We start from the raw sequence: 27484 nt of genomic DNA, 5'->3' as shown, positions 1-27484 counted from the left end.
AAATAATTTTTTGGCGAGTGAATTGTTTGTTGTGGTTCAATATCGGGTACCGTAATATAATGTGCATGTATTGCGTCAAATCAACAGTTCTAATGTTGTTTTTTGAGTTACATTTCAGATGCAGCCTTTCCTACACGTGATCTGAATGTTGCCGATACCTGAAGGTTGACGAAACTAAAACTGATTCGAGACCTTTCTAGATAATCCATGATGCTCTACACTGAAATATATTTGTGGTGAGAGAGTAGATTTGTTGTAAATTGTTTATTACTGGGTAATAGAATGTACACGTATTGCGTTAAATCAACAGGTCTATTTTCTAGTTGATTTTTGCGTTTCATTTTTCAGATACATCCCTTCTTCCTCAAGAACTGATTGCTGACATACATCATTGCGTACTGACTATACCAAAACGATACATAGTGGACTTTAAACCAACCTGGTCTGATATTGACGACTTCAGGAAAGTGAGTACTGTTAACTTGGATGTTACATCTCCCGGGAAAATGTACCCGTGGTGAAAATCCATTCCTGAATTGGTGAGTAAACATTTCAACTGTTTGTTTCATAGGTAACTTAGGTTAGGTGGGGTTTAAGGTTATTCAAAAGGATAGAACCTCGTTACAACAAACACAGATAAAGTAGACCCCCTAGCACGCCGCTTAACTGGAATTAACTTGTGACCAGTAAATTGTGTTTGAGTTCAGTCGATACTTCGAGTTTGACAAACTAAATTTACATTGTATTGTTGCAATATCAAATGACCAGGCCCACGAGGTGACTAAAAAGGGGCTGCTGATCGAGCAAGTTCGATCTAGACAGCCATGAAACCTTGGCCACATTCTACGTCTGCCAGAAGAGGAGCCAGAAGGAATATGCCCTCTGCGTGTCACAACACGGTAATCGATGTCTCGGCAGAAAGCGCTTCTCCTGAAACATATTCAACATCTGTTAGGAGATTACAACAACCACCTGTCCCCACGGAGCATCGCAGAAACGGTTGGTCAGAGTCGTCCGATGATGTTGATTCAGTTTTAAAAGATTTAAGTTTGAGACGTTTATTGATTTATTCCATAAACCTGATGATGAAATGTAAAACAGATTATGTCGCCCGCTCATAACCGGTTCAACCGTTCGAGACATTTATACATTAATGTTCCATAGTTCAATTACACACTCACAATCGCGCACTTGATTCTAGACATATTCGTAAAAGTCGTTGAAAGAAATTCGTGATAACAAAGTTTTGCGTATAGATAATTTGAAAAATGATCCAAAATGTTAATTCATCACTTGACGCTTGTCTTATTCAAATTTGATTCATCAAATGTCTCCCGTTTTTAACCGCGGCGTCTGCGTCCAAACTTTCCATCGCGACTGGAATTTATCTTCAGGGGAAAATTAAAAGTGAGTTTCAAACGCGTTTAAAGCGTTCCGTTTACATCTAAACTGACAACATTCAAGCTGCACCGGGATTCGAACCCCACGGACAGGAACCTTTACGGCCGTCCACCCGACTGATAGCTCAGAGCCCGACTGTATGATTTGGAACAGGAAAGTACGGGTCATACGGATGTCAGTTGATGGTTTTCTTGGCCTGAGTTTGGCGACTTCTGGGAGTGGCTCCGCCGAGGCGTTCAGATACTAGTCCTAGTTCCCATGGACATATCGGTAGTTAGGAAAGGGGCTCGAAACTTCAGACGACTTTCCAAGTGGGCACGGTGAACTTGGAACTCTTGTTATCAATTTTATTTGTGTCTGTTCAAAGTATTTCGACAAACAAACTGCGTCAGGAGATCCGAAGAGGGGTCTAAAGACCGATTAGATTCAGACCCTGGACATATCACAACTGTTCTTATAAAACACCTGTGTTGATTACTGAGATTATCTAGTTCATAGAGAAACCATTTTATATGTGTCTATGATATTTATCAGAGACATTAAACTGTGTTACTAAATCTGATAATCAGGTCCGTAATTCAAATACCGGTCACCGCGATTAGAATCAGACCCTGGGACAAAATCACCTGACTATTCTACGCCCAAACCGCGTTCAGTTCATTGCTGGTGTTAATTACTGACGGTCAACATGGCTACAAGTAATCCTGATCGTTTCGAGATTTCTGTACCTTTCAAAGGGCGTCGCGTTAACGTTTGGTCCGATCAGGATAATGAGTACAGAACGATACAAAATTACTTCTATCAGCCGTTGTTTAATTTGGAATCGGATCGAATAACTGCAGATGAAAATATATTACAACTTCATATAACTCTGTGGTGTGAAGAATTAGAGGCTGCTATTAAACACGAACTAAAAACCATCTATACAGGTCACGTTATAGCAGTGCAGATGATGCCGTTTGATGAAGTAAGAATCTGTTAATGTCATCTTCAGTTTCACCATCATCCGCGTGTGATACTAGACGGGTGACCACTGCGAGGTGAGAGTCATATAGAAAAAATCGGTTTATATTTCAGGTGAAATTAGAATGGAGAGATGCACCCTCTGGTGTGGAGATACCGCCTCATCCAATCCCGTTCAATCATCAACCTCAGAATCACGTGTTTATCGTTAAATGTGAAAATGAAAAGAAATGTCTGAAATCTACAAATCGCGACTTCAACAATCTCCGCAATCAATAGGTTCGGGTCTTGTGATCGGTGCTAGTCGTCACGGAAACGAATACGTGTTTAGAGTGAACACTGTACCGATCAGTGAAGCGCGAACAGTTCAACCAGACATTGATCAACGTCTTAATCCCCTAATTGACAATGTCAAACTGTTTCATGATAATTTAAAAAATCAATTCTCTCAATTGAAACGCACTATAGACACAGTTGCAGAGAGGCTGAACCGGTGCTGTACTGAACAACAACTTGAAGAGAGGCTGAACCGGTTCTGTACTGAACATCAATTTGAAGAGAGGCTGAACCGGTTCTGTTCTGTACAACAACTTGCAGCATTAGAAGTTAAACTGAACAACGCTATCGATGACGTCACAGGGAGAACTATCAGTGATGTCATATGGAGAGTTGATAAAGTGGAGAGTTCTACTGATGACGTCATAGGGAGAATTGATAAAGTGGAGAGATCTACTTATGACGTCATAGGGAGAGTGGATGAAGTGGAGAATTCGATTGGTGTCGTCATTGATTCATTAACGATCAGTAAACAAGTTCAGACAGGCTTCTCACTTGACCTAGTGACGTCATTACCTGGTGAGTAGACGGGTCAACAGTCACGTATAATATGGGCGTAGTGCGTGAGTTGGGGGGAGATCAGTGATATATATTACATGGATGATAACGTAATGAAGAGATATATAGTTTATGAGGATGGTGATTGTGTGCGAGGACTCGATACTGATAGTAACGGTCACCTGTTTGTGCTCTTGATTAAAAACGAGAAATACTACCTGAGAAAATATAAAGATCAGGACAAAGTGTTGGAGGAACATGTCACTGATATTGTGTCTGGATATGGAGGCCTACTAATTCGCGGTGACAATATCTACATCCAGTCAGGTAGAGACGTTCGTGTTTTTACGTTTACTAGAAAACCCTGTAAACAGTTTGATTGATAGAAACCGTGTGAAAAAATATCAGCTCCCGGATGGAGAATATCGTAATATCAAATGTTTAGATGTCGACACACGGGGACGCATGTTTGTATACTGTGATAAATCAGATAGATTACTCTATCTAACAGCTGATGCGGAGCTCGTCAGTTTTATCAATGTGGGAGTTTGCGGACTAACATTTAACCCACTTGTGGGACAACCGTGTGTTATCAATGATAAACATGTATTACTATCGGTAAACTCTGGGACTGGTAACAAAGGAGTCGTGATTAGTATGAGATATAATAATGAGGGGTTTATAGATCACCCGCGTATAGTATTGAACTCTACAGACAGTATGACATGTGAGATATATAAAGTGTGTGACAGTAACACTGTAGTTATCCATAACTGGGATAACAGCAATGAACTGGACTCACTGACAGTTTATAATATAAACACTGTACTCACTCGTGCAGCATAAAACCAGTTTTAATCAAACATGATATAACACGTTTCATCAAGGATTCAATCCATACATAGTTGAAATATGTGGATTTTCTAAAAGTGAGATAATGTATCTTTTTATGACCTTTTTATGGAATGTGAATTTCATTCATTCTATTATGTAATATATCATAAAAGAAAAAAAACACTAAAAGTTAAGAAGAAAGAATTTGACGAAAGAAGTCATTACTATTAGAATTGTTGTGAGAATGTAATCAATTATGATTGTATCGCAAAAGAAAACAATAGGGAAGTTACCAGGCGCCATTTTGAGGCGGTCCCGCATTGTTGGAAAGATTTTAACATTTTTTAAACTAAAACTTTTAGCGCGATTAATTGTCGTCCATCCCTCTTATGGCACAAAATTAAAACTTATGAATCGTTAGAAAGGTGACAATTCCTATTTTCTGATAGCGTTTATTTTATTTTTCTCGGCTGCAACAATCGAATACAGTTACAGTTTAATAATATACGTCACGTTAATGAATGCGCCTCAAAAAGATTGGTAATTTTGTGTTATTGACTGTAACTTTTTCATGGTTTGAGATACAATGTAGAATTTTTCATTGAAGATAGAGTTTTATCTGAGGATTTTGTTGATACATCATTCGTAAGTATATCTTCATAGAAACGCGCGTGGCCACCGGTTCAGTCAAGCGCATAGTGCGCACGAGTTGTTGACCGTCGATTTTCTGCATACCCGTTCTAAGCCAATTTCATGGAAATTTTTACAATTCTAAAGATTTTTTTTATTAGAATCATCCTTTGATTGTTTCCATGTTGAATTAAGGGTACTTGGTGTCTCCCCAGCGTAATTAGATTTGCAACGATGTTTGATGTTCACAACGACCGCTTGTTTTTATTGAAAGACTGCATCTTTGTCGTGTCACCTAGCAGTGTTATCCTCTATTCTCTGATCGACACTGCGCTCGGTCCCATGTTTAACGTTCGACGATTGAACATTCTAGGTCGGATAAGACAAGTTTCTTGACATTTCTTTCTGGACTAGGTCCAATCCTAACGAATAGTATCTGATTTTAATCTTGAAAATATTTAGAATCTAGAAAATTTCCATGAAAATAGCGTAATACGCGTATACAGAACGGTCAACCACTCGTGCGCGCTTTGCTCTTGACTCAACCGGTGCCCACGCGCGTTTCTATGAACATATTGTTACGAATGCAGTATCAACCAAATCCTCAGATAAAACTTTGTCTTCAATGAAAAATTCTACATTTTATCTCTAAATATGAAAAAGTTACAGTCAATAACACAAAATTACCAATTTTTTGAGTCGCCTCCCTAAAAGTGACGTATCTTTTTTTAAACTGTAACTGTGTTCGATTGTTGCAGCCGAGAAAAATAAAATAAACACCATCAAAACAAAGAAATTGTCACCTTACTAACGATTCATAAGTTTTAATTTTGTGCCAAAAGAGGGATGGACGACAATTAATCGCGCTAAAAGTTTTAGTTTAAGAAATGTTAAAATCTGTCCAACAATGCGCGACCGCGGGACCGCCTCAAAATGGTGCCTGGTAACTGAAAACTTCGCTATTCATCAACCACTTGTAAATTCCACTAGAGTTAGTTTTCTGGGGTTTTCTATATCATATCATCCTGGATTATCCTGAGGACAGTTGTACAGTCATTGCTTAGAATTTCACATCGTTTCTATATCCAATCTGACGAATCGCCCTGCAATACAGGACTGAGGGACCATGTCACCGCCCTATTATACCTGAGAGGAGATCAAATAATTAATGAAGGAAGCGGACTTATAGACCGTCCACTTAAAAGTACCAGACGAATGAGGAGTTGAGCGAAGGATTGCGAAGGGTTGTCGCATCTTGTAACGATTTATTGCAACAATTCCGATCGAACAGTTTTGATAATTAGTTTTTCTAGAATTTTAAATTCAATCGGATGCTATTAATCTTTAAGAAATTTATCATCAAACAATGACAAAATTATTCGTTGGTATTTTTGAATATAAAATATAATTTACTTTTTGTGAATCTCAAATGAGAGCCAAATATCGATTTTATTAGTTAGTCGTGTTCTACAGTCGTTACGGTGACTTGATCGCTTCATTTTGTAAATAGACCTATATTTCAAAGTCCTGATCGGTCAAAGTCAATTGGCTCAACTCCAGAACATGTAAAAGTAGATCTGTGGTCCAACATTTCAACTGAGAAAAGTATTAATACGCGCAGATCGATAGAAGGAGGCACGCGAAGTAATTTTCCGAAGTCGACAATCGGCAATCGGCAATCAGAAACCTGATTGTTTGTATTATGTCTGTATCTATTGACGACGACCTATTTATCAAACGGTAAAATGGCGTAAGAACTGGTTCTTGCCGCGCCCGTCTTTTGTACAGTTACTATTAAGAGAAGGCAAACCAGAACCCTTGGACTAATATCACCTGACTGTTCTACGCCCAAACCGCATTCAGTTCATTTCCGGTGTTAATTAATGAGGGTCAACATGGCTACAAGTAATCCGGATCGTTTCGAGATTTCAGTTTCTTTCAAAGGACGTCGCGTTAACGTTTGGTCCGATCAGGATAATGAGTACAGAACGATACAAAATTACTTTTATCAGCCGTTGTTTAATTTGGAATCTGATCGAATAACTGCGGATGGAAATTCATTACAACTTGATATAACTCTGTGGTGTGAAGAATTAGAGGCTGCTATTGAACAAAAACTAAACACCATCTTTACTAGTCACGCAATAGCAGTGCAGATGATGCCGTTTGATGAGGTAAGAATCTGTCATTTTCATCTTCATTTTCATCATCACCCGCGTGTGATACTAGACGGGTGACCACGGCGAGGTGACAGTCAAATAAAAATGTCATTTTCTATTTCAGGTGAAATTGGAATGGAGAGATGCGCCCCCTCGTGTGGAGATACCGAATCATTCCATTCCGTTCAATCATCAACCTCAGAATCACGTCTTTATCGTTAAATGTGAAAATGAAGAAATGTGTGAAATCTACAAATCGCGACTTCAACGATCACCGCAATCAATAGGCTCGGGTCTTGTGATCGGTGCTAGTCGTCACGGGAACGAATACGTGTTTAGAGTGAACACTGTACCGATCAGTGAAGCGCGAACAGTTCAATCAAACATTGATCAACGTCATCATTACCTAATTGACAATGTCAAACGGTTACAAGGTAATTTAGAGAATAAATTCTCTCAATTGAAACGCACAATAGGCACAGTTGAAGAGAGGCTGAATCGGTTCTGTACTGAACAACAACTTGAAGAGAGACTGAACCGATGCTGTACTGAGCAACATCTTGAAGAGAGGCTGAACCGGTTCTGTACTGAGCAACAACTTGAAGAAAGACTGAACCGATGCTGTACTGAGCAACATCTTGAAGAGAGGCTGAACCGGTTCTGTACTGAGCAACAACTTGAAGAGAGACTGAACCGATGCTGTACTGAGCAACATCTTGATGAGAGGCTGAATCGGTTCTGTACTGAGCAACAACTTGAAGAGAGGCTGAATCGGTTCTGTACTGAGCAACAACTTGAAGAGAGGCTGAACCGGTTCTGTACTGAACAACAACTTGAAGAGAGACTGAACCGGTTCTGTATTAAGCAACAACTTGCAGCATTAGAAGTTAAACTGAACAACGCTATCGATGACGTCACAGGGAAAACTATTAGTGATGTCATAGGGAGAATGGATAAAGTGGAGAGATCTACTGATGACGTCAAAAGGAGAGTGGATGAAGTGGAGAGTTTGATTGGTGTCGTCATTGATTCATTAACGATCAGTAAACAGGTTCAGACAGACTTCAGACCCAGTCTAGGGACGTCATTACCTGGTGAGCAGACTGGTCGACAGCCACGTATAATATGCGCGCAGTACGGGGAGTCCAGTGGTGTATATTACATGGATGATAATAATGTAATGAAGAGATATGTAAAATGTGATGGTGGTGATTGTGTACTGGGACTCGATACTGATAGTAACGATCACCTGTTTGTGCTCGTGATTAAAAACGAGAAATTCTGCCTGAGAAAATATAAAGATCAGGACAAAGTGTTAGAGGAAGAAATCACTGATATTCTTCTATCTGGATGTGGAACACTAGTCATCCGCGGTCACAATATCTACATACAGTCATTTAGAGAGGTTCATGTTTTACGTTTACTAGAAAACCCTGTAAATAGTCTGATTGATAGAAACCGAGGTAAGAAATATCAGCTCCCGGACGGAGAGTACAAATCTATCAACTGTTTAGATGTCGACGCACGGGGACGCATGTTTGTATATTGTAATAAATCATACAGATTACTCTATCTAACAGCTGATGCGGAATTGATCAGTTTCATCGATGTGAAAGATTGCGGACTAACATTCAATCCATTTGTGGGACACCCGTGTGTTATCAATGACAAACATGTATTACTGTCGGTAAACTCTATGTCTAACAGAGGAGTCGTGATTAGTATGGGATATAATGATGAGGGGTTCATAGATCACCCGCGTATATTATTGAACTCTACAGACAGTGCGACATGTGAGATACATAAAGTATGTGGCAGTAACACTGTAGTTATCTGTCACTGCGATATCAGCAATAACCAGCACTCACTGCAAGTTCACCATATAAACACTGTACTCACTCGTACACAATAGAAACCCGGTTTTAATCAAACACGATATAACACGTTTCATTCGGGATTCAATCCATAGATAGTAAAAATATGTGGATTTTTTAAAAGTGAAAGAATGTATCTTTTTATGACCTGTTTATGGAATGAGACTGTCATTCATTCTATTACGTAGTATATCGTAAAAGAAAAAAAAAGACTAAAAGTTAAGAAGAAAAAATTTGACGAAAAAAGTAATTTCTATTAGAATTATTGTGAGAATGTAATCAATTATGATTGTATCGCAAAAGAAAACAATAGGGAAGTTTCCAGTTACCAGGCGCCATTTTGAGGCGGTCCCGCGGGTCCCACATTGTTGGAAAGACTTTAACATTTTTAAACTAAAACTTTTAGCGCGATTAATTGTAGTCCATCCCTCTTTTGGCACAAAATTAAAACTTATGAATCGTTAGAAAGGTGACAATTTATATTTTCTGATGGCGTTTATTTTATTTTTCTCGGCTGCAACAATCGTATACAGTTACAGTTTAAAAAATAAACGTCACTTTAAGGAATGCGCCTCAAAAAGACTGCTAATTTTGTGTTATTGACATTAACTTTTTCATGGTTTGAGATACAATGTAGAATTTTTCATTGAAGATAGAGGTTTATCTGAGGATTTTGTTTATACTGCATTCGTAAAAATATCTTCATAGAAACGCGCGTGGCCACCGGTTCAGTCAAGCGCAAAGCGCGCACGAGTGCATTCGTAAAGATCAAGGTCACTACACGTCATTCATGTGAAACCTTGTGAACGTCATTCAAGAAGAACCGTCGATAGCAGGACTATGATATTACGTAGTATGATTACCCTTAGGGAGAGGATGTGCCCTATTAAATCTGGGGTCCAAGGGCCAAAGGTCAAGGTCACTACACGTCGTTCACATGAAACTTTGTGAACGTGATTGATGAACCGTCGATAGCAGGACTATGATATTTCATAGTATGATTACCCCTGGGGAGAGGATGTGCATTAGTGATTTTGGAGTTCTAGGGTCAAAGGTCAAGGTTGGTAGACGTCTTTTCCCTAAAACCCTGTAAACTCAATTCTTAAATGACCATTCATAGCAGGAAAATGATATTTCATAGTATGGTTATCCCTGGATTCACTCATCATTTTTCTATACCAAAGATCAGTGTCTTCAGGGGTCATTCATTCCCTACTGGCTATCGCGGGGACATAGATACGTAGTATCAAATTGCCTTGATTTTATTGAGAGACTGCGTCTTTGTGTCGTGTCACCTAGAAGCAGTTATCCGCTATTCTCTGATCGACACTGAGCTCGGTCCGATCATTGACGTATAAACTAGATATAAACTAAACTAGTTTATACGTCCATGGTCCGATGTTTAACGCTCGACGATTGAACATTCGAGGTCAGATGAGACAAGTTTCTTGACATTTCTTTCTGGACTAGGTCCAATCCTAATGCATAGTATCTGGGGCCAGCTGCACAGCCGTGAGACTGGTCTTAAGTTGTTGGATTGGCTATAGAACTTAGTTGGTTTTAGACTGGTCTTAAGTCTAACCCATGACTATGCAACCTGCCCCTGATTTTAATCTAGAAAATATTTAAAATCTAGAAAATTGCCATAAAAATAGCGTAATACGCGTATGCAGAAAATCGACGGTAAACCACTCGCGTGCGCTTTGCTCTTGACTCAACCGGTGGCCACGCGCGTTTCTATGAATATATTTTTTACGAAAGCAGTATCAACCAAATCCTTAGATAAAACTTTATCTTCAATGAAAAACTCTACATTGTATCTCAAAACAGTTTTTATCCCTAAAAGTGACGTATATTTTTTAAAATGAAAAATGAATTTAACACCATCAGAAAATTGTCACCTTTCTAACGATTCATAAGTTTAAACTATGAGCCAAAAGAGGAATGGACGACAATAAACCGCGCTAAAATTTTAGTTTAGAAAATGTTAAAATCTGTCCAACAATACGGGACCCGCGAGACCGCCTTAAAATGGTGCCTGGTAACTGAAAACTTCCCTATTTGACAAAATATTAATTATTATTTGAATTATTATGATAATGTATTTAATTATGATCTAATATTGTAAAAAGAAAATACAACACAAATAAATATCACTTGTAAATTCCACTAAAGTCAATTTGTCTGGGGTTTCTATATCATATCATCCTGGATCATTCTGAGGACAGTTGCACAGTCATTGCTTACAATATAGATATTAGTTATTATTTGAATTATTATAATAATGTATTTAATTATGATCTAATATTGTAAAAAGAAAATATAACACAAATAAACATCACTATCATCAACCACTTGTAAATTCCACTATAGTCAATTTGTCTGGGGTTTTCAATATCATATCATCCTGGATCATTCTGAGGACAGTTGCACAGTCATTGCTTAGAATTTCAGATCGTTTCTATAACCAATCTAACGAATCGCTCTGCAGTACATGACTGAGGGACCATGGGACCGTCCTATTATACCTGAGAGGAGATCAAATAATTAATGAAGGAAGCGGACTATGCACTTAAAAGTACCAAACGAATGGGGAGTTGAGCGAAGGATTGCGAAGGGTTGTCGCATCTTGTAACGATTTATTGCAACCATTCTCAATCGAACAGTTTTTAAGATTAGTTTTTATAGAATTTTAAATTCAATCGGATGCGATTAATCTTTAAAAAATTCATCATCCAACAACGACAGAATTATTCGTCGGTATTTTTGAATATAAAATATAATTTACTTTTTGTGAATCTCAAATGAGAGCCAAATATCGATTTTATTAGTTAGTCGTGTTCTACATTCGTTACGGTGACTTGATCGCTTCATTTTGTAAATAGACCTATATTTCAAAGTCCTGATCGGTCAAAGTCGATTAAACCTGGTTATAGCGAATAGAATATCTAATGACGGTTATGACTATTTCACGTAATGGCTCATGTTATCAAATGTACGCTTCCTGGTTCGGAGATTGTGGTTACTACAAAGGGTAGTTCTAAACAAGAAAATTAACTTTAATAAATTATTTGATGCCTGCGAAAAATGTAGAATTTCTGGGAGAAGCTAATGTGGAATTGCAAATTTGAAATCGAAGTTATAAGAAATTTGGGGAATTATGAGATTTGGCGATTGGGTAGATGATACAGTCTTCAACTGGTCTAATTTTAAAAAAATTGTCAACTTGTGACCGACTTCGATTCACTTTTGCCTGTAAGCTGGTCTGCAACTTCATTGCCTCCATGGTTGAAGAAAGAGTTCTTCGGATGTTTGCCTCATCATGACGTTGAGCACATCGTGTAGCCAGCCGGCCCGGTCCTGGGGCCCGGTTTGGCTGTCACTCGATATCCTAGACTTGAGTCTGGGTTGAAGTAGACATTGTCATTTAAAGAACTTATTCATGTTATACTGTATGAATTTACCGTGTGTCTTGTATTTTGTATTTTCTTATTTAAAAATTTGTAAGTTTTTTAAATTTTATCCCGGAATTTCAATGTAATAAGGATCAATAAAGTATTGAATTGAATTGTCACCTTATACACATGCCATCAATGGACGCGGAGCCGTATATGACAGCTATGCTATTGTAAATTGCTAATGTCATGAAACCTGCATACCCCTAATATCGCACATATTTTCTAAAACATTTGAATATTGAAATTATATGTTTAAATCGGACTTCCTTTGATTCGATGCATTTACAACGTTTTAGATATAAACTAATAGCTTTGCGCACGGATTTTATAATGCATCGATAATGATGATGATGAATACATTTTCAAAAGATGCTGCTTATTTTTCCGGATAGACGAAGCTGAGAACTTATGCTCACTTCCCCTCCCTCCGCGCCGGGACAATTTGGGAATATGACTGACGGACGTTTTGTGTTGAGTCCATGTAGGAGCAACTGCCAAACGACCTAAAAGCTGTAGCCCTGGTGTAAACTCTCCACTTGCGGTGTCCTAAGTAGTATATTGGGTAATGAAATGGCGCACAATTGCCCATCAATATTGGGTTTGTGTCCATTTACATCTCGGGCTCGCAACCACTTATCGGAGAGGGGGGCGTGAAGGCCATTGCCCTCAGGTATCTCAGGTATCTCACCTTTACTTGATTAAACATAGAATCATTCTAAATTGTTTTTTTTCTCAGATTTGTCATTCCTCACCATCTCATCATCACCAGGAACTGATTTCTGCCAATTCCGCCTGGCCGATTGAATAAACACTTTTGACACTGGACATTTCGAAATAATCCATGATGCTCCACACAGACATTTCTGATGAGTAGATTTATCGTCGTTTAATCCACTGGACATTCGCAGCTGATTTTTAACCGCAGGGAAATAGCTGTTAGAATTAATGTGGAACGTTTCGTCCATCCGCTCAAAGCTTTTAAGAAGTACAGGCAGAAAATGAGAAAAATCTCTATAGATTTTTTCCCATTCTACTATTTGATGACTGGCCTCGTTTGTAAAAATGACGATGACGTCACATGGATCGCCCTTCAGCCTCCGAGTTCAACTTTTAAAGAACTAAAAACTGCGAGTGATACATGTGGTCATGTTTATCACCATAGTTGACCCTGCTTAATTACAATCGTGTTCTGTAGAAAGATTTCATTTTTATGCGTTATTGGAAATCCTACCAGAACCGATCGATTTCTTGTGCTCAAAAATTATCAAAAATTGTAGCCAGTTGATTCTACCGTACCCATGCTTCTTCATTATGTCCACCGTACTTCGTAGGGGGAAAATTGGTTTATCTTGATACGCGATTTCTCATTTTTCTATGGAAAACGATTGCCGATCAGTTTTACGTCGTTGTCACATTTCTCTATCTGTCTGTGTAATAAGCTCACAAGGGACCTAAATCTGTTAGTGCTAGTTTGTTGTTTTGATCCATGTCACTTTTTATCATATACAGTGAACAAGCCGATCATTTATTTATTTACTCTCAATTTTAGTGAGTCTAACTATAACACGGGGTTTGACGACTAAGTTACAAGTATAAATTTAATTCGAGCCTTAGTCAGTCAGTAACCGGACTGTTGTTGAGTTTCATAATCGGATCCCGAATTGGCATAAGTATATCCAATTATAAAAACTGATCATCACCGACGTTTAGGAACATGTTCCGGCGCTACACTTGTTGCTGCAACACTCACTATCAACCGAACACCACAGGCCATTATTGGTGCAACCTATATTAAAGAAAAACACATTTTCTGTTTAGAAATACTATGATTTAGAAATGCTCGAACCCACACCGCGGATGTAGGACCGGTGACTATAACGACGATGAAGGTGACGGATGTCCCTCGTTCATGTCGATTTTTCGGAGATACAAATACGAACAGTAGATTAGTAAACGCGTACATAAGTACAATATCGCACGTCAATTAAATTGGTTTTTACGTCAGAATATATGTAAGTGCTTTTATCTCTGAAATGCAGCTCATCAAATTAATTCGTTTAACCCATAAACATCTAGTGAATATTTAATAATAATTACTACTTTACTTTAAACTATTCATTTAATCCTCAGAGATAGATTGTGCATTATATTTCCCTAGTCGTTACTCACCTTCTGCAAACGACGCCGCACTGACCACGATCACAACAACGGCACAGAGGCCGTTTAGCAAATACGAAAGCATTTTTGTCACCTAGAATTTGAATTGATTACCGTTACGTGGGTGTAATACGTGTAAAGATTCGTCGTCACTCATTTGTTTTTTTTCCTTGTTATATGTTTACACTAACCGTGGATCATAGTCATAGATTAAAATGAAAATCGTAATGGAGATATGATGCAATAACGAGTTTTGAATATAGTATAGAATTGACTAGAAAGCTATCACTCGTAGTCGAATGAAAGAAAAAAAGACTCTAATCCGTGTTAAACTTTAAATGTCCAACAATAGAATTCCATTCGATTAAATTTTTTACAGCGAAACCACGGCGATTTGGGTGTTAAGAAATCTTAAAGCGGGATACACTGTTGCCACATTTCCCTAATACTCGTTTATATCCAATCTTAACCCAAAACACAAACATACCAGCGACAAAATTGATACTTCTTAGTTTTTACAAGATTCTCACTTAAAAGTAATGAAATAAACGAAATGATCAATCTCTTTTACTCGTTTAATATGTTTATAAGGTGTTTTGCTTACCTGAGTCGCTTCTTCGAATGTATTCAAACGTCGAAATGGAAATAAGCTTCGTTCGTTTTCTCGAGTCAGAACCGAATGAATGAAACACGTTACGCGTGATATTTTATTCGAAATTTCATGAATCATGCAATGATTGCTCAGCTTGATAATGATTGAAACTGATATCATTGTTTTGTAAAACTAAATCGATGCGAACCCGTTATTTCTCACTAGCCGTCGAAGGCCATATTCATAATTTTGCTCCATAGACCATCCTGGTAGACATTACTTCGTCTATCACCAGTTTCCTCTAGTTTTGCAACCGTATAGGTATCACGTGCATTGACGGTTGGGAGAATATCGGGATTATTTAGAAGTTGGTTAGTTTTCTGTTTATTGCAGCGCTAATTCGTTAAAACGGAATTGAAGAATTTTATTTACACCAATCCGTATGACATCAGTCCGTATTTTTTAGATATGCCCTCATAAGTTAATGAAACATTTTATGCCAGTTTTCTGAGGGGGGATTTTTCTTAATCATGCTGTTCTTCAGTTCTTCATAAGAGAAAGAATCAATCTGGCTGCTACTATTTCCTCAACATCCATTATTTACGCGTAGATGTGCTGTTGATATTACCAGAATCATTCGATTGAAATTAGTTATTCAGCTAGAATCATTTAAGCGAAATTCTATGTTATGTTTTATGGGCGGCTTAAAAAGAAATTCCGATCAGTTTCGACCAGACATATGTACTACAATACTGCTAGATTGCACGATCAACACGTCATCACGAGATTGAAGTGTTGAATAAATTTAGGCAGACGAATATTTAATCACCTGTTGCGCGTTAGTTTTCGGTTACTAATATATCTGCTCGGCGAACAATCATCGTCTATTGGATGAGCACAGGTGGTATTCCTATCGATTGGCCCTGTATTTCTCAGTAGCAGAGGGAATCTATGAAAAGCAAAACATTTAGTAATGAGGGTTGCATTCTTATCCACAACCAAAATAGCTTAACAGTATTTTGAATAATTCAAAATAGCGGAGTATTATAAAATTCAGATTCGGTATTATAATACGTCGGTGAACGATTTGTAAATGCATTCCTGTTAATCGCTTAGAGAACACGCGATATAACCTCTTCCCCTCGCCCAAAGATTTCTAATATCCTCATATACGTAAATACACGTGATATCTAGACGGTTAGAAAATCTGAAGACAAATCGGTGACGGATTGGGTAAATGCATGTCGGGTTGGTCAAGGTGGTGGAACGATTCGAATACCTTTCACGATAATTGGCGCGTACTTGAGGTTAGGAACAACGATAATTTTCTTCCAAAACAACTGATAACAAAGATTTCGAATTGAAATATGTTGAGTGTTGACCATGAATTATACTGCAGTTCGAATACGTGTACCTGCCAATGAAACTGCGCAAATTTCAATTTACGATTGAGCCAATTATCGTGATAACATTAGAACATTCATTCCGGTGCCAAGATTTTTTTTATCATACAGCCATTTAGAGCTAATACATTTACGCTTCAATAATCACCTACTTGAAATATATCTAACATGAGCGGGTGATGTTTTGTAAGACTGTGGTTGTTTAGGGGCAGGGTTCTGCCCTGGACGCTGGGGGGCTCATTAAGTATTGAGTATTAAGTAAGGGCTTGATCGATGCAGTTGACTCCAAGAAAAGAATACTTGAAATATCGGAAATTCATTGACACTCATCGCCTCAACGTAAACGTTCAAACTTTTGTCCAGGAACAAGACGTTGTATCATAGAGATGAGTACTTTCTCCTGGCTTTATATTCCAAGTGGCAACGACAATTTTGATAAATACATGAATATGGCGTTAGAAACGAGATGCAGTTTATAATTTGTGAGAGTGAGTTTTTGAATTTGTTTGGAAAAAAGATTTCTCGTTGACGAAATCTGCACATTTCTCTGGTTTCAAAGCTATATAAAGGCGTTAAGCATAGTTTCACCCGTATTTGAAATATTTCGCACATCTCAGCACTTTCTATGAATCGACTGTAATGGAGTGGGATGCTGAATAGATAACCAGTTGATGAAACGCTGTTCCGTGTTGTGACGATGGGTGTAGAGAATTACATCCTAATATAACGAAACATTATGTCCGAAAAGTGTGTAAATGGGATTAGAAGGTTGAACTGTTGTGGGGTTCCTCTTCCCCAGTGTCAGGGTGACGTGTGTTGACCATCTGCGTTGTTTGCGTTTCACCAGCGTAGTTCCTTGGGATTCTTCGCATAAATTAACTACAACTAGCTTCCCTGCTAACAAAAATACATTGTCGGTATGTTGTAACAACATTATATCAGAACAGACTAATGTTGCTTTAATGTTGGGTTTAATGTTGTATCAACGAGAACTGTGGACTCATAGCAAGTTGTCACAACATTGTTGCAATGTTGTACCAAACATCTCCACAACATTGGATCAACGTTGAAATGTTAAATGTTGATACGGACAATATTTCTACAACATTGACACAATGTCATTATTTTACTTGAAACATTCCTACAACATCTATACAATATCCTAATGATATGAATGGGAGGCCTCCAATGGGTCAGCCATAACTAATAAACTCGAAAATAAATTTGAGTCGATTTTGAATTGATTTTTATTACCTCAATATTCATCATAAGTACAAACGATATAATTTATTGATACGATGCAACATCTATTAATATCTATTTTCTTCGACCATATCTACATCCTTAGTCACTGATTCATCTGAAAAGAATAAAATATAAAATATATTGCCCTAATTTCAGAACAGTGCCACGTACACAAGAAAAATGGCGGGAAATTCTAATGGGAAAGAGGCGTGTTCTAAAATCTCTTTTATCAATCAATCAAGAGAATTAACCACATATGCTTACCTCAAAAAATGAAATCTAGAGCAGTGAAACTGTCACATCCATCATCGATAAATATCCAAATCATGCTCAGGACGCAGAAAAATAGAATAAACCATACACAGAAATCTTCTGAACCAAACAGAAAAAACAAAATGGCGCAGACTAACTGGGAGAGAACTACATACCCATCGATCGTTTCGTATCCATATGAACGAATCGGTAGATACTGTATATCCTGTAGGTTGATAATTATCAGTCGGTGATTATGGATCTTTATCATAGCCAAAAAGGCCTAGATCAGACAATTAAAATAATTAAACATGCGTCCATGTGCGAAACTAACATCAATTAACATCAATGTTGCAGCAATGTTGTATAAACATCAGTATTTCTTAGTTCAATCAACAGAGGGCGGACTTATTTGTGTAACATTGTCTGAATGTTGTGTCAATGTTCTAGAGGAAAACATTGGATAACAATCTGTCAGCAACATAAACTTATGTTGTACCGACATTGTTGTTAGCAGGGTTCTTCTATCGATCCATATCTTTATTCTTATACTCTCTTCTTACAATCTTCCTAGCACGTCCCTCTCTAGTTCTAACCACTAGCTCAACCGACCTAGCTCTACCGACCCAGCTTTTTCGACCACACTCCATTAAAACCCTCCCTTTTTATACGTATTCTTCCTTCGCTCGTGACGTATATTTCCACACCGCTTGGCCTCATAGCCAGTGACGTATTTTCATATTAATACAGTTCTACTGGCCATGCAAATCATTTCTACGTGTGTTATACGTCACGAGCGCTAAATTTATAACTCAACTTTCCAGAGCTCAAGGCTGCTGCTATAACAAGCTTTCCCACGTAAACACCCACGTCACTCTCACCTATCTTCTATGCTTCTCTCTTATGTGTGACGTAAGTATTCACATAGGTTGCCTGCTAACCGCAACTACTGCCTTGAACTCCGGCTTATTTTTCCCGTTGTCTAAATAGGTAATTCATTACTCCAATAGAACTCATTATGAGTGCCGTGCAATTTTCATTGTGACTTGTAGGTGATCTCAGTCAGGTAACTCACCCATACTTAATTCAAAATTGAATTATTCTATTTTTCAGATCCTTCGTTCCTCACTTTTTCACTCATCATCAGAAACTGATTGCTGTCAATACCGCGAGGAAGATTGAACGAATACTGTGGATGGACACCAGACGTTTCGAAATAATCCATGATGCTCTACACAGGAATATCTGGTGAGTAGATTTATTTTTGTTTAATCCAATGGATATACACAGCTGATATTTTGTCGTCAGCTCTTAGCCACTAGGAAGTACTGGGTGAAAATTAGCAAAATCTCAACGAACCCTTCAGCATCCAAGTTAAAGAACTTAAAAGTGCCAGTGATGATACATATTACAATGTTATCATCGTAGTTGAACCTGCTTACTTACAGTGTTGTTGAGTACAAAGGTTTTATTTCTATATGTTATTATTGCGAAGCCTACCAGAACAGATGGACTCTTTGTGCTCGAAAGTAAAATATTAATTTTTTCCTCATATAGCGCACTTCTACAAAGCGTAATCAGTTTACATCCGCATAGAATACTAGATATGAGCTCATTAAGGGTTATTTGAAACGCTTGGAGAGTGAATATGAAGTTGGAATTGAAAGGTGAGATTAATTGCGGTAATTAACTTTTCTAAGTAACTAAGTTTTCAAGTTAAACATTGTACTGATGGACTTAGTCTAAAACTAAGGGGCTGCTGGTTCCAAAGTGCTGTAAATTGAAATGTCCTGTCACCTATTGCATTGGTTTTGGCTTAACCAGACGACTTGTATGTTGCTAAGAGCGGAGAGATCTGGTGGATGCATAGTCAGATAAAATAGACCGCGGATACTTTGTTCCCTGGTAGTTTAGGCATTTATATGTCAGTAGCAGCACTATCCATCCTAGTTGAAACTATACTCAGTTAGTTCATTCAACCGAACCCATGGTCTATTTTGTTGTATCCCCGGTACTTCGTTGGGGGAAATATTGGCTTGATTTAAGACACGATTTCTCATTTGCTCAACAGTTTTGCATCAATATCGGATCACAAAAAATGTTTGTTATACAAAACAAGGGCTTCACATCGTTGTCAGTGAACGAAATATGATATGGAATGTTTCTGCGATGAATATACAAATATATTATTGTTCATTCAAGAGTCCCTATAAATCTAAGTCTACCGGTACGAATATTTAGATGAGCCACTATAATTTGCGGTTCGTATTATTTGTGACGGTGTAGACATCGTGCGGCAATTTACACAATTCATAAATAAATAAACAATTTAATTCATGTACATTGAACAACGTACGCCTTACATTCTATTTCTACCTATTAAACAACCTATATCAGGCGAGTGTTGAGTTCATGCTTGAAGACCAGTAGAAAAAAGGTCGAATTGACAAATCTATTTCTCAGTCGACATACATACGTCAAATGTGAGATATCTCGTTATACGTGCCGCTTACAATGGTATCGAAGAATAGGTAGCTGCTTCAATTCGACACCATCGTCTGAATCAATGCATTTTTTTGTATTTTTATGAGTGATGATTTTTCTGGTATGTTAGCTGACCAGTCGGTATATAATCGCTGGATTTATGGCAAACAGACGAATAAGCAATTTTGTCGAAAACGGGCTGAATATACCACCAAAATCACCGTATTTTTAGTTTGTTTGTGCTGATTTGTTATAGATCGAACTCTTACTTAGCTAGTCGATAATGGTCGATAGCGTTTCTCCTTTATAGGAAACCATCGAATATAATATACGAATTTACATATCCGTTGTATACGGGGAATTAATCAATACATGATGAAATGTCTAACATGGTTCGAAAAGGGGGATGGACGCCATGATTTTTTTGTGAACCGTCAGGCATTTTGTTTATGTGTTTGCTTAAGATGATCGGATGTGTTTACGCGAATAGCTGTCACTCGGGCATGTATTGCAAAGGCAATAGAGCAACAATGACACCAAACGTCCGCACGTGGGGATTGAAATGGACCATTTAGAAATGTCAGATTATTATTATATTGTATTTTCGTAGTCGGAATTTAGCATAAGGGATAAACGCGCGACAGGAATCGGCGGTTATTGTCTACTACTGCGGATGAAACGGCGCATCCTATTGATCACTGTGAAAACATCCACGGAAAAATCATAAACTATCTAACAACCCGATAGCTGATTTATATACTGACAGTTTTATTGAATCTAATTATAACACGAGATTTGACAACTGAGTTACGAATATAAATTCAAGTCGAGCTTTCTAATAGTCAGTCAGTAACCTGCCTGTGGTTCAGTTTCATAATCGGATATTTCGCAAACCACCACAGGTATTTTCCATTAGAAATTATCACCAACGATTAGGAACATGATCCCGCTTTACAATTATTGCTGCAACACTGAGAATCAACAGTACATCCCACGGTATTTGGAAGGCAACTCAAATGCTGACCTACATTTCAAAAAAGCATTACATTCTAAATGGAATTTGAAGTGAAACAAATTTTCGAAACACTCGAGCCCCTACCCCAGGCGTAGGACCGGTGGTCATTCCAACGATGTGGGTGATGGCGATCAATGTCGAATAGCCTTACAAACAAATGGCTACACTGAAGGCTAGGAAATCATAAACAGCTAAAATCCCGATAAATGATTTATTTACTCGCAGTTTTATTGAATCTAATTATAACATGAGATGTGAAGAATGAGTTACAAATATGAACTCAATTCGCGAAGTTTCAGACTCAGGCGGTAATCTGACTGTGCTTCAGTTTCATAATCAAATGTTTCCCAAACCACCACAAGTATATCCCATTACAATCCAAATAATCACCAACAATAAGGAACATGTTCCCGCGGTACAATTATTGCTGCAACACACAGCGTCATTATTGCACCACGTGGCTTTTGAAAGGCAACCTATATTTCACAAAAGCATGAAATTCTGAATGGAATTCGAAGTGAAACACATTTGCCCTTAATTTCTAGAAAAACTCGAACCCCCATCCCAGGTGTAGTACCGATGGTCATTCCGAAAATGTGGGTGATAGGGATTCATTTCGATTATTCAGAAATACACATATGTATACATGAGTCTAGGATATGCGTGTCCATAAGAACAATATTGTACGTCAATTAACTTGATTTTCGTCAGAACACAAGTTATTTATAATAGCTCTGAAAACTAATTCATCAAACGAATCCGTCCAACGGAAAAAATCAACTACTGAATGTTAATTGATAATTGCGACTTTAATTTTATTTTTCACGAAATCCTTCGAAATTGCGTATCATTTTCCCAGTCGTTACTCACCTTCTGCTAAATACGCGGCACTGACCATAATCAGAACAGCAGCAAAAACACGATTTATCAAATACGTCGCCATTTTTGTAACCTAGAATTTGAATGGACATATATCAGCAATCATGCATTTGGGTGAATCCCAAATTTTGATTCCCCAACAGTCTTCGTAAGGTTCTCAGTGAAAAAACCTTTCGTCAGAAAATTTTGATAACAATAATCAGGTTTAAGATGATGCTACATAAGAATGAAACTAAGAGTGACCATACACATAGTGTAAGTAAGCGCTAACGGATTTTCTACATTGCCGGTTTGAATGCCGGAATGTGAAGCGTGCAAAATTGGCCTCACCAATCCGTAACAGTGATAATAATAGTTATGAATCATTCAGTGAATGTTTGTATTTTTTTTGTTACACTGGACTATGTTGAATTAATTTTGTTTTACATCGTGTTATCATTTGACTAAATGTGGCGATTGCGGAACGGTCACATCTCCTGCGTTTGTCATTACACAAAAACGGAAGCGTTTGACACCACACAAACAAGTTTCTGTCTCAGTTTTTCTGTGTGATGATGGCCTTTATATATGGTATTGGGTTAATCGTTTGAAATCATTTTTTGTTTGTTTTCGTAACGCCAGCGTTGTCAGATTGAAATCAGTTCCCCGGACGAGGCGTTGTTTCTAAAACACAAGATTCTTTCGAATGAATGTAAATCCTTAGGCCTATTTATGTAGATGTCAAACGTATTTGATTAAGGAATGCGTTTGCACCTGATCGCGGTCCGAATTCTATAGCCGGACTTCTCAATTCATCGCGTGTACGACTGTTACCACTTTTCTCTACTAATCGTTGATACCCAATCTCAACCCAAAACCACCTGTACCGTAGACGAGCCGAGTTTGACCGAAATGAATACGTCCACTAAGTTAAACAGGCGTTGGATTCTCACTTAATGTGATGAAATTAATGAAACGATGAATCTTTACTTTACTATCTTTACTTTTACGATTATATGGTGTTTTTCTTACCTTAGTCGATTCTTCTAACGTATTAAACTGTCGAAACGAATATATCTCCCGAACCAGAACCTGTCGACGAATGAATGAAACACGTTACGTGTGATATCTTATTTAAAATTTGCTGAATTATACCGATGATTGCACAGCCGGATATCGATTGGAAACTGATATCGGTGATCCGTTGAGCTAAATCGATACGCACCGGGCTCTCACTTGCCGTGGAACTTAGTTTGAATAATCTTGCAGCCGCCTAGTCCAACACCGCATACATTATTCAATCCATCACCGGTTTTACTTTGTAACCGTGTAGGTAGTACATATTTTGACAGGAATCTTTAGAAGTTGGGTTCGTTTTTTTTTTGATCTAGTTCTTTGAAACAGAATTGAAGCATTTTAGTAACTTCAGTCTGTGTATGATAAGAGTAAGTTTTAGAATATGAATTATCCTTTTTTTTAGATATACAAATGCCCTTTTACAAAATGACACGTTTTAAGGTCCGTTTTCCGAGAGTGGTATTCGTCTAAGGTTTCAATAATCTTGCTTTACATTTGGTCGTTTCGTGAAGTGATTCCCGTGAGAATAGTTTGACTGGAATCATTTCTTCAATACCCACTACCTACATATAGATGTGCCGTTGAAAACACGGGAAGCGTTCGATTATGATTACTTCAGTCGGTGTTTTTTAATTGAAATTCAGTAATGAATAGATGTTTCGATCGATGAACCCCAGCCGTGTGCTAGACTGCACGATCAACACGTCATCACGCGCTTAAAGTACGTGTGTTTTATGAATACAAGCAGACGAATTTAACCACCTGCTGCATATCTGAACTACGGTTACTGACACTACGTGGTTCCGGTCTAACTGGCTAAATATCTAAAGTGGATTGAAAAATTTCGACTCAAGCAAGTTCTACTGTACTAGCACCATATATCAAACCACTGAGCCATTGAAGTCATTGGGACTCGGGCCAAAATTCTCCTTTATTATGGCATTTCTACGCCACTCTCGTTGTGGCAATTTCAGTTGGCGATGAGTCTAGGATTTTTTTCGGATTTAACATCGTCGTTCCATCGAATCCGTACACCAGACACGAGAGATCGACTCGGAAGCTGTGTCCATATGCAAACACAATTTATAGAAGTACAGTTTTGATAAACAATCCTATGTTTGGACAAAAGTCTAGCAAACCTATAGGGTTGAAAGGTAAACTAACATATACTCGGCTATTGATTAAGCCCCCGGCTGTCTAGCTTTGAGAAAATGCCATGATCGTCGGATTTTAGGATGGATTTTCAAAGTTGACTGGCTGACTGATATATTCTCGTGGACGACTATTAGAAATATAGTCGAAACGTTGAATGAACTACTACTCATGATTTTATCGTCGCAATACGGATGTAGCGTATCATCAATGGTTATTAAACTAACCATAGAACTTCAAGTGAACGGAAAGGCCGTCATCTCAAAAATCCTCTAGACACCGCTAGTAATCTTGCGTTTTGTCCAGCGCCCTCAACGGTGGCGACGAACAATAGTAGATTATTTACTTTAATTCTTTCTCCGCGAGCATAGAGGATATTTTTCAAGAATTGAAAATTACGTTTATAAGCTGTTGGTAGACGTGCGACGTCACGGTGTTTTGTCCGAATGTGAATAGTCGGCGATTAAGTTTGAATGTTTACCGGCTACAATCGGGCGGACCGGATGGCTTAGTCGGTCGGCGACTAGCGTGTCACCGCTGTGGCCCAGGTTCGAGTCTCGGAGGAGGCGGGTCAGGATGTGGCAAATGATCTCCGGTAAGCGGGCAAGTCGAGAGTGCTGTCCTCCCTGGAATGAGGTTGCTAATGCGTGAGTCCTACAAAATAACTGGTGTGGGGTAAATTATGTTTAATTCAGTCGTTTCTGGCTGAATTATTTATTTATCCCACAATACCGGTCCAGGTTGCGGAGTAATTCCACCAGGGGCCTTCGACTTTTTTACAATATTAGTTTGATATTTTAAGTTGATCGGTGAGGGTTTGGGAAATTTTTTATTTTTGTTTAATTCCTCAAGAAATCGAAAAAATCCCAGCGAGAATTCCGTAGATATTTTGTTAGTAATGCAGCTATCAATCTCCAGGTAAATTGACAAAACTTCAATGATTTTTTAAACTTCACCAGCTTCCAGTCAGAGTAGACGTGTACGCGGCGATGTCTGGTGAACGTGTGCATAAAATCGGCCTCGAAACAACAATCCAATAGAGAATCACTCACTGGAGACCTGCCACACGCTCTACTACACAAAAGTGCCGCGTGACTGGACAAACTTTTAAGCAAACTTCAATATTCCTGAAGCAAACTCGAAAATAGTAAAATTGAGCCGGAATTATAGTTCAAAACGAGATGTAAATAGAAGGGAAATCTACAATAAAGTTTGTTGGATAGTTTAGATAAGACTGCAGTATGCAATTTTAGGCTAAAATCCTAGCATTCTACATTCTATCTTTAACAATGTGTGTCTCTATGAATAGTCGAATTAAACTCGATGACCTATAATACCTATAGGAAATGTTTGGCACGAATTGAATGGTTCTCGAGGATTAGCGTCACGTACTCGGGTCTGCCACAGGAATGCGCGATCGAGCCTTCTGATTGATCCATTCCGGTCGCCTCGATGATGCACCGTCGCTGATTGGTCGACGTATGTATTAGAAGGGTTGTTCGAGCCTCCCTGTGCCAGTCCGAGAACTGATGCCCAGTGATGAAGGTCAACCTATAAAAGCTCTGCAACAAGGCGTGAAGAACAACTGACGATGGAGAGGAGACTGCTGTTGCTGCTACTGATGTCGGATTACAACTTCAAACGGATGACGGCTAACCCAGAGGGCATTTGCTGATAAGGGCGAGTTCGCTGTTGTTGATTTCCGGTGTTCAATTTTTTAGTCTACACACACATTTTGAAAAGGTTAGAAATTTCATGGAATCGAATGTTTTAGTTATGAATCGACCGTATCGATAATTATCGCGTTTTCTTTATGGTTTTGATGTTGAACCCAAACATTTTTCAACATTTGGCTTAACTTTTCAAATCGCTTTTGGTTTTGTCTTTGCGAATAATCCAAGAAATTCCAGAAATAAATCACTTTTACACATTTTGTCTTTTTAGGTTTTTTAACCTGCACCAGTCCGTTACTTGTGTACTTGTGTACTATGTGTACACAGCTAGTTTGTCGCAACATCCAGAACCTGCTGCTGCTGCTACCACATTGATAATTGCACCAACCCACAGTTTGCTGTTACGTACCGCATTGACCCTTCTAGAACCAAGCCAACCTGTTTACTGCATCCAACTTTGATAGATTAGGTAACTTTACCAACATAGAATTTGGATATTCAATGATCGTTTTCATAAGCTGACTTAATCTTTATTTTATCTTTTGTTTTTTAGACTATACTCCCAATCCAAACCTCGAGACGCAGACTCTCCTCAGACTACAGCACCATCCTCAAAGCTCGAGATACTGACTCTACTCCGACTACAGCAACATCTTCAAACCTCGAGTCGCAGACTCTACTCCGACCACAGCAATATCTTAAAACCTCGAGACGCAGACTCTACTCCGACTAGAGCAACATCTTCAAACCTCGAGACGCAGACTCTACTCTGACTACAGCACCATCCTCAAAGCTCGAGATACTGACTCTACTCCGACAACTGCACCATCTTAAAACCTCGAGACGCTGACTCTACTCCGACCACAGCAATATCTTAAAACCTCGAGACGCAGACTCTACTCCGACTACGGCACCATCTTCAAACCTCGAGACGCAGACTCTACACCGTTAATTCGTTTTGCCGCATGTTATACAGTAACGTAAATAAATAAACGTACATCTACATAAAATGCTCGTCTCTACTAAAAATCTTTGTCTCGGGCACTTTGCCCCGGAAAGGACTCTTCCCCCTCACAACTTCACACTCTACCCCAGAAAGACAACTATTCCAACTCTTCCACTCGGCCTCGGAAAGGACTCGCTCGGAAAAGAACTCTTCCGCTTGCAACTTCTCACGTTCAAGGAAAGGACAAAGTCAAAACGGAAAGGAAAACGCAAAGTACAAATTATTCCAAATTAAATTTATTCCAAATTCAAAGTAGGAATTTCTTACAGCTTGTTTGCAAAGTAAAATTCAACATTTTATTGAATCGTCAATAAAATTATGGGATTTGAGCCACCAACCATTCGGCTAGCAGCCCAGCACCCTACCAACTACGCTATAGCGGCACATATACAACCTGCAGGGGAAGTCCTATTTATC

General features: G+C 38.4%; 1 protein-coding gene and 2 long non-coding RNA genes across 5 annotated transcripts in view; 2 read left to right on the top strand and 1 right to left on the bottom strand.

Annotated features, from left to right (window-relative positions):
* The window catches only part of LOC141914304 (uncharacterized), a 288650-nt gene that overhangs the window by 145652 nt on the left and 115514 nt on the right, over positions 1-27484 (bottom strand). The window lies entirely within an intron of this gene.
* Positions 2084-2882, top strand: LOC141914298 (uncharacterized). The gene is made up of 2 exons (XM_074805582.1): positions 2084-2368; positions 2479-2882. Exons 1-2 carry the CDS (start codon positions 2090-2092, stop codon positions 2641-2643), a joined length of 444 nt encoding a protein of 147 aa, XP_074661683.1. The 5' UTR covers positions 2084-2089; the 3' UTR covers positions 2644-2882.
* LOC141914300 (uncharacterized) lies at positions 19036-27071 on the top strand. Of its 3 annotated transcripts, none has more exons than XR_012620758.1 (4): positions 19036-19050; positions 25732-26131; positions 26333-26530; positions 26615-27071. It is a non-coding gene; the product is annotated as an uncharacterized LOC141914300 (long non-coding RNA). The 3 variants fall into 3 exon arrangements; XR_012620757.1 differs by lacking the exon at positions 19036-19050 and adding an exon at positions 24944-24983; XR_012620756.1 differs by lacking the exon at positions 19036-19050 and adding an exon at positions 25021-25035.

Source organism: Tubulanus polymorphus, chromosome 12, assembly GCF_964204645.1.
Source record: "Tubulanus polymorphus chromosome 12, tnTubPoly1.2, whole genome shotgun sequence".
NCBI lineage: Eukaryota > Metazoa > Nemertea > Palaeonemertea > Tubulaniformes > Tubulanidae > Tubulanus > Tubulanus polymorphus.
Note: the sequence above shows the minus strand (reverse complement) of the source record. Positions and strands in the feature narration are given on the sequence as shown.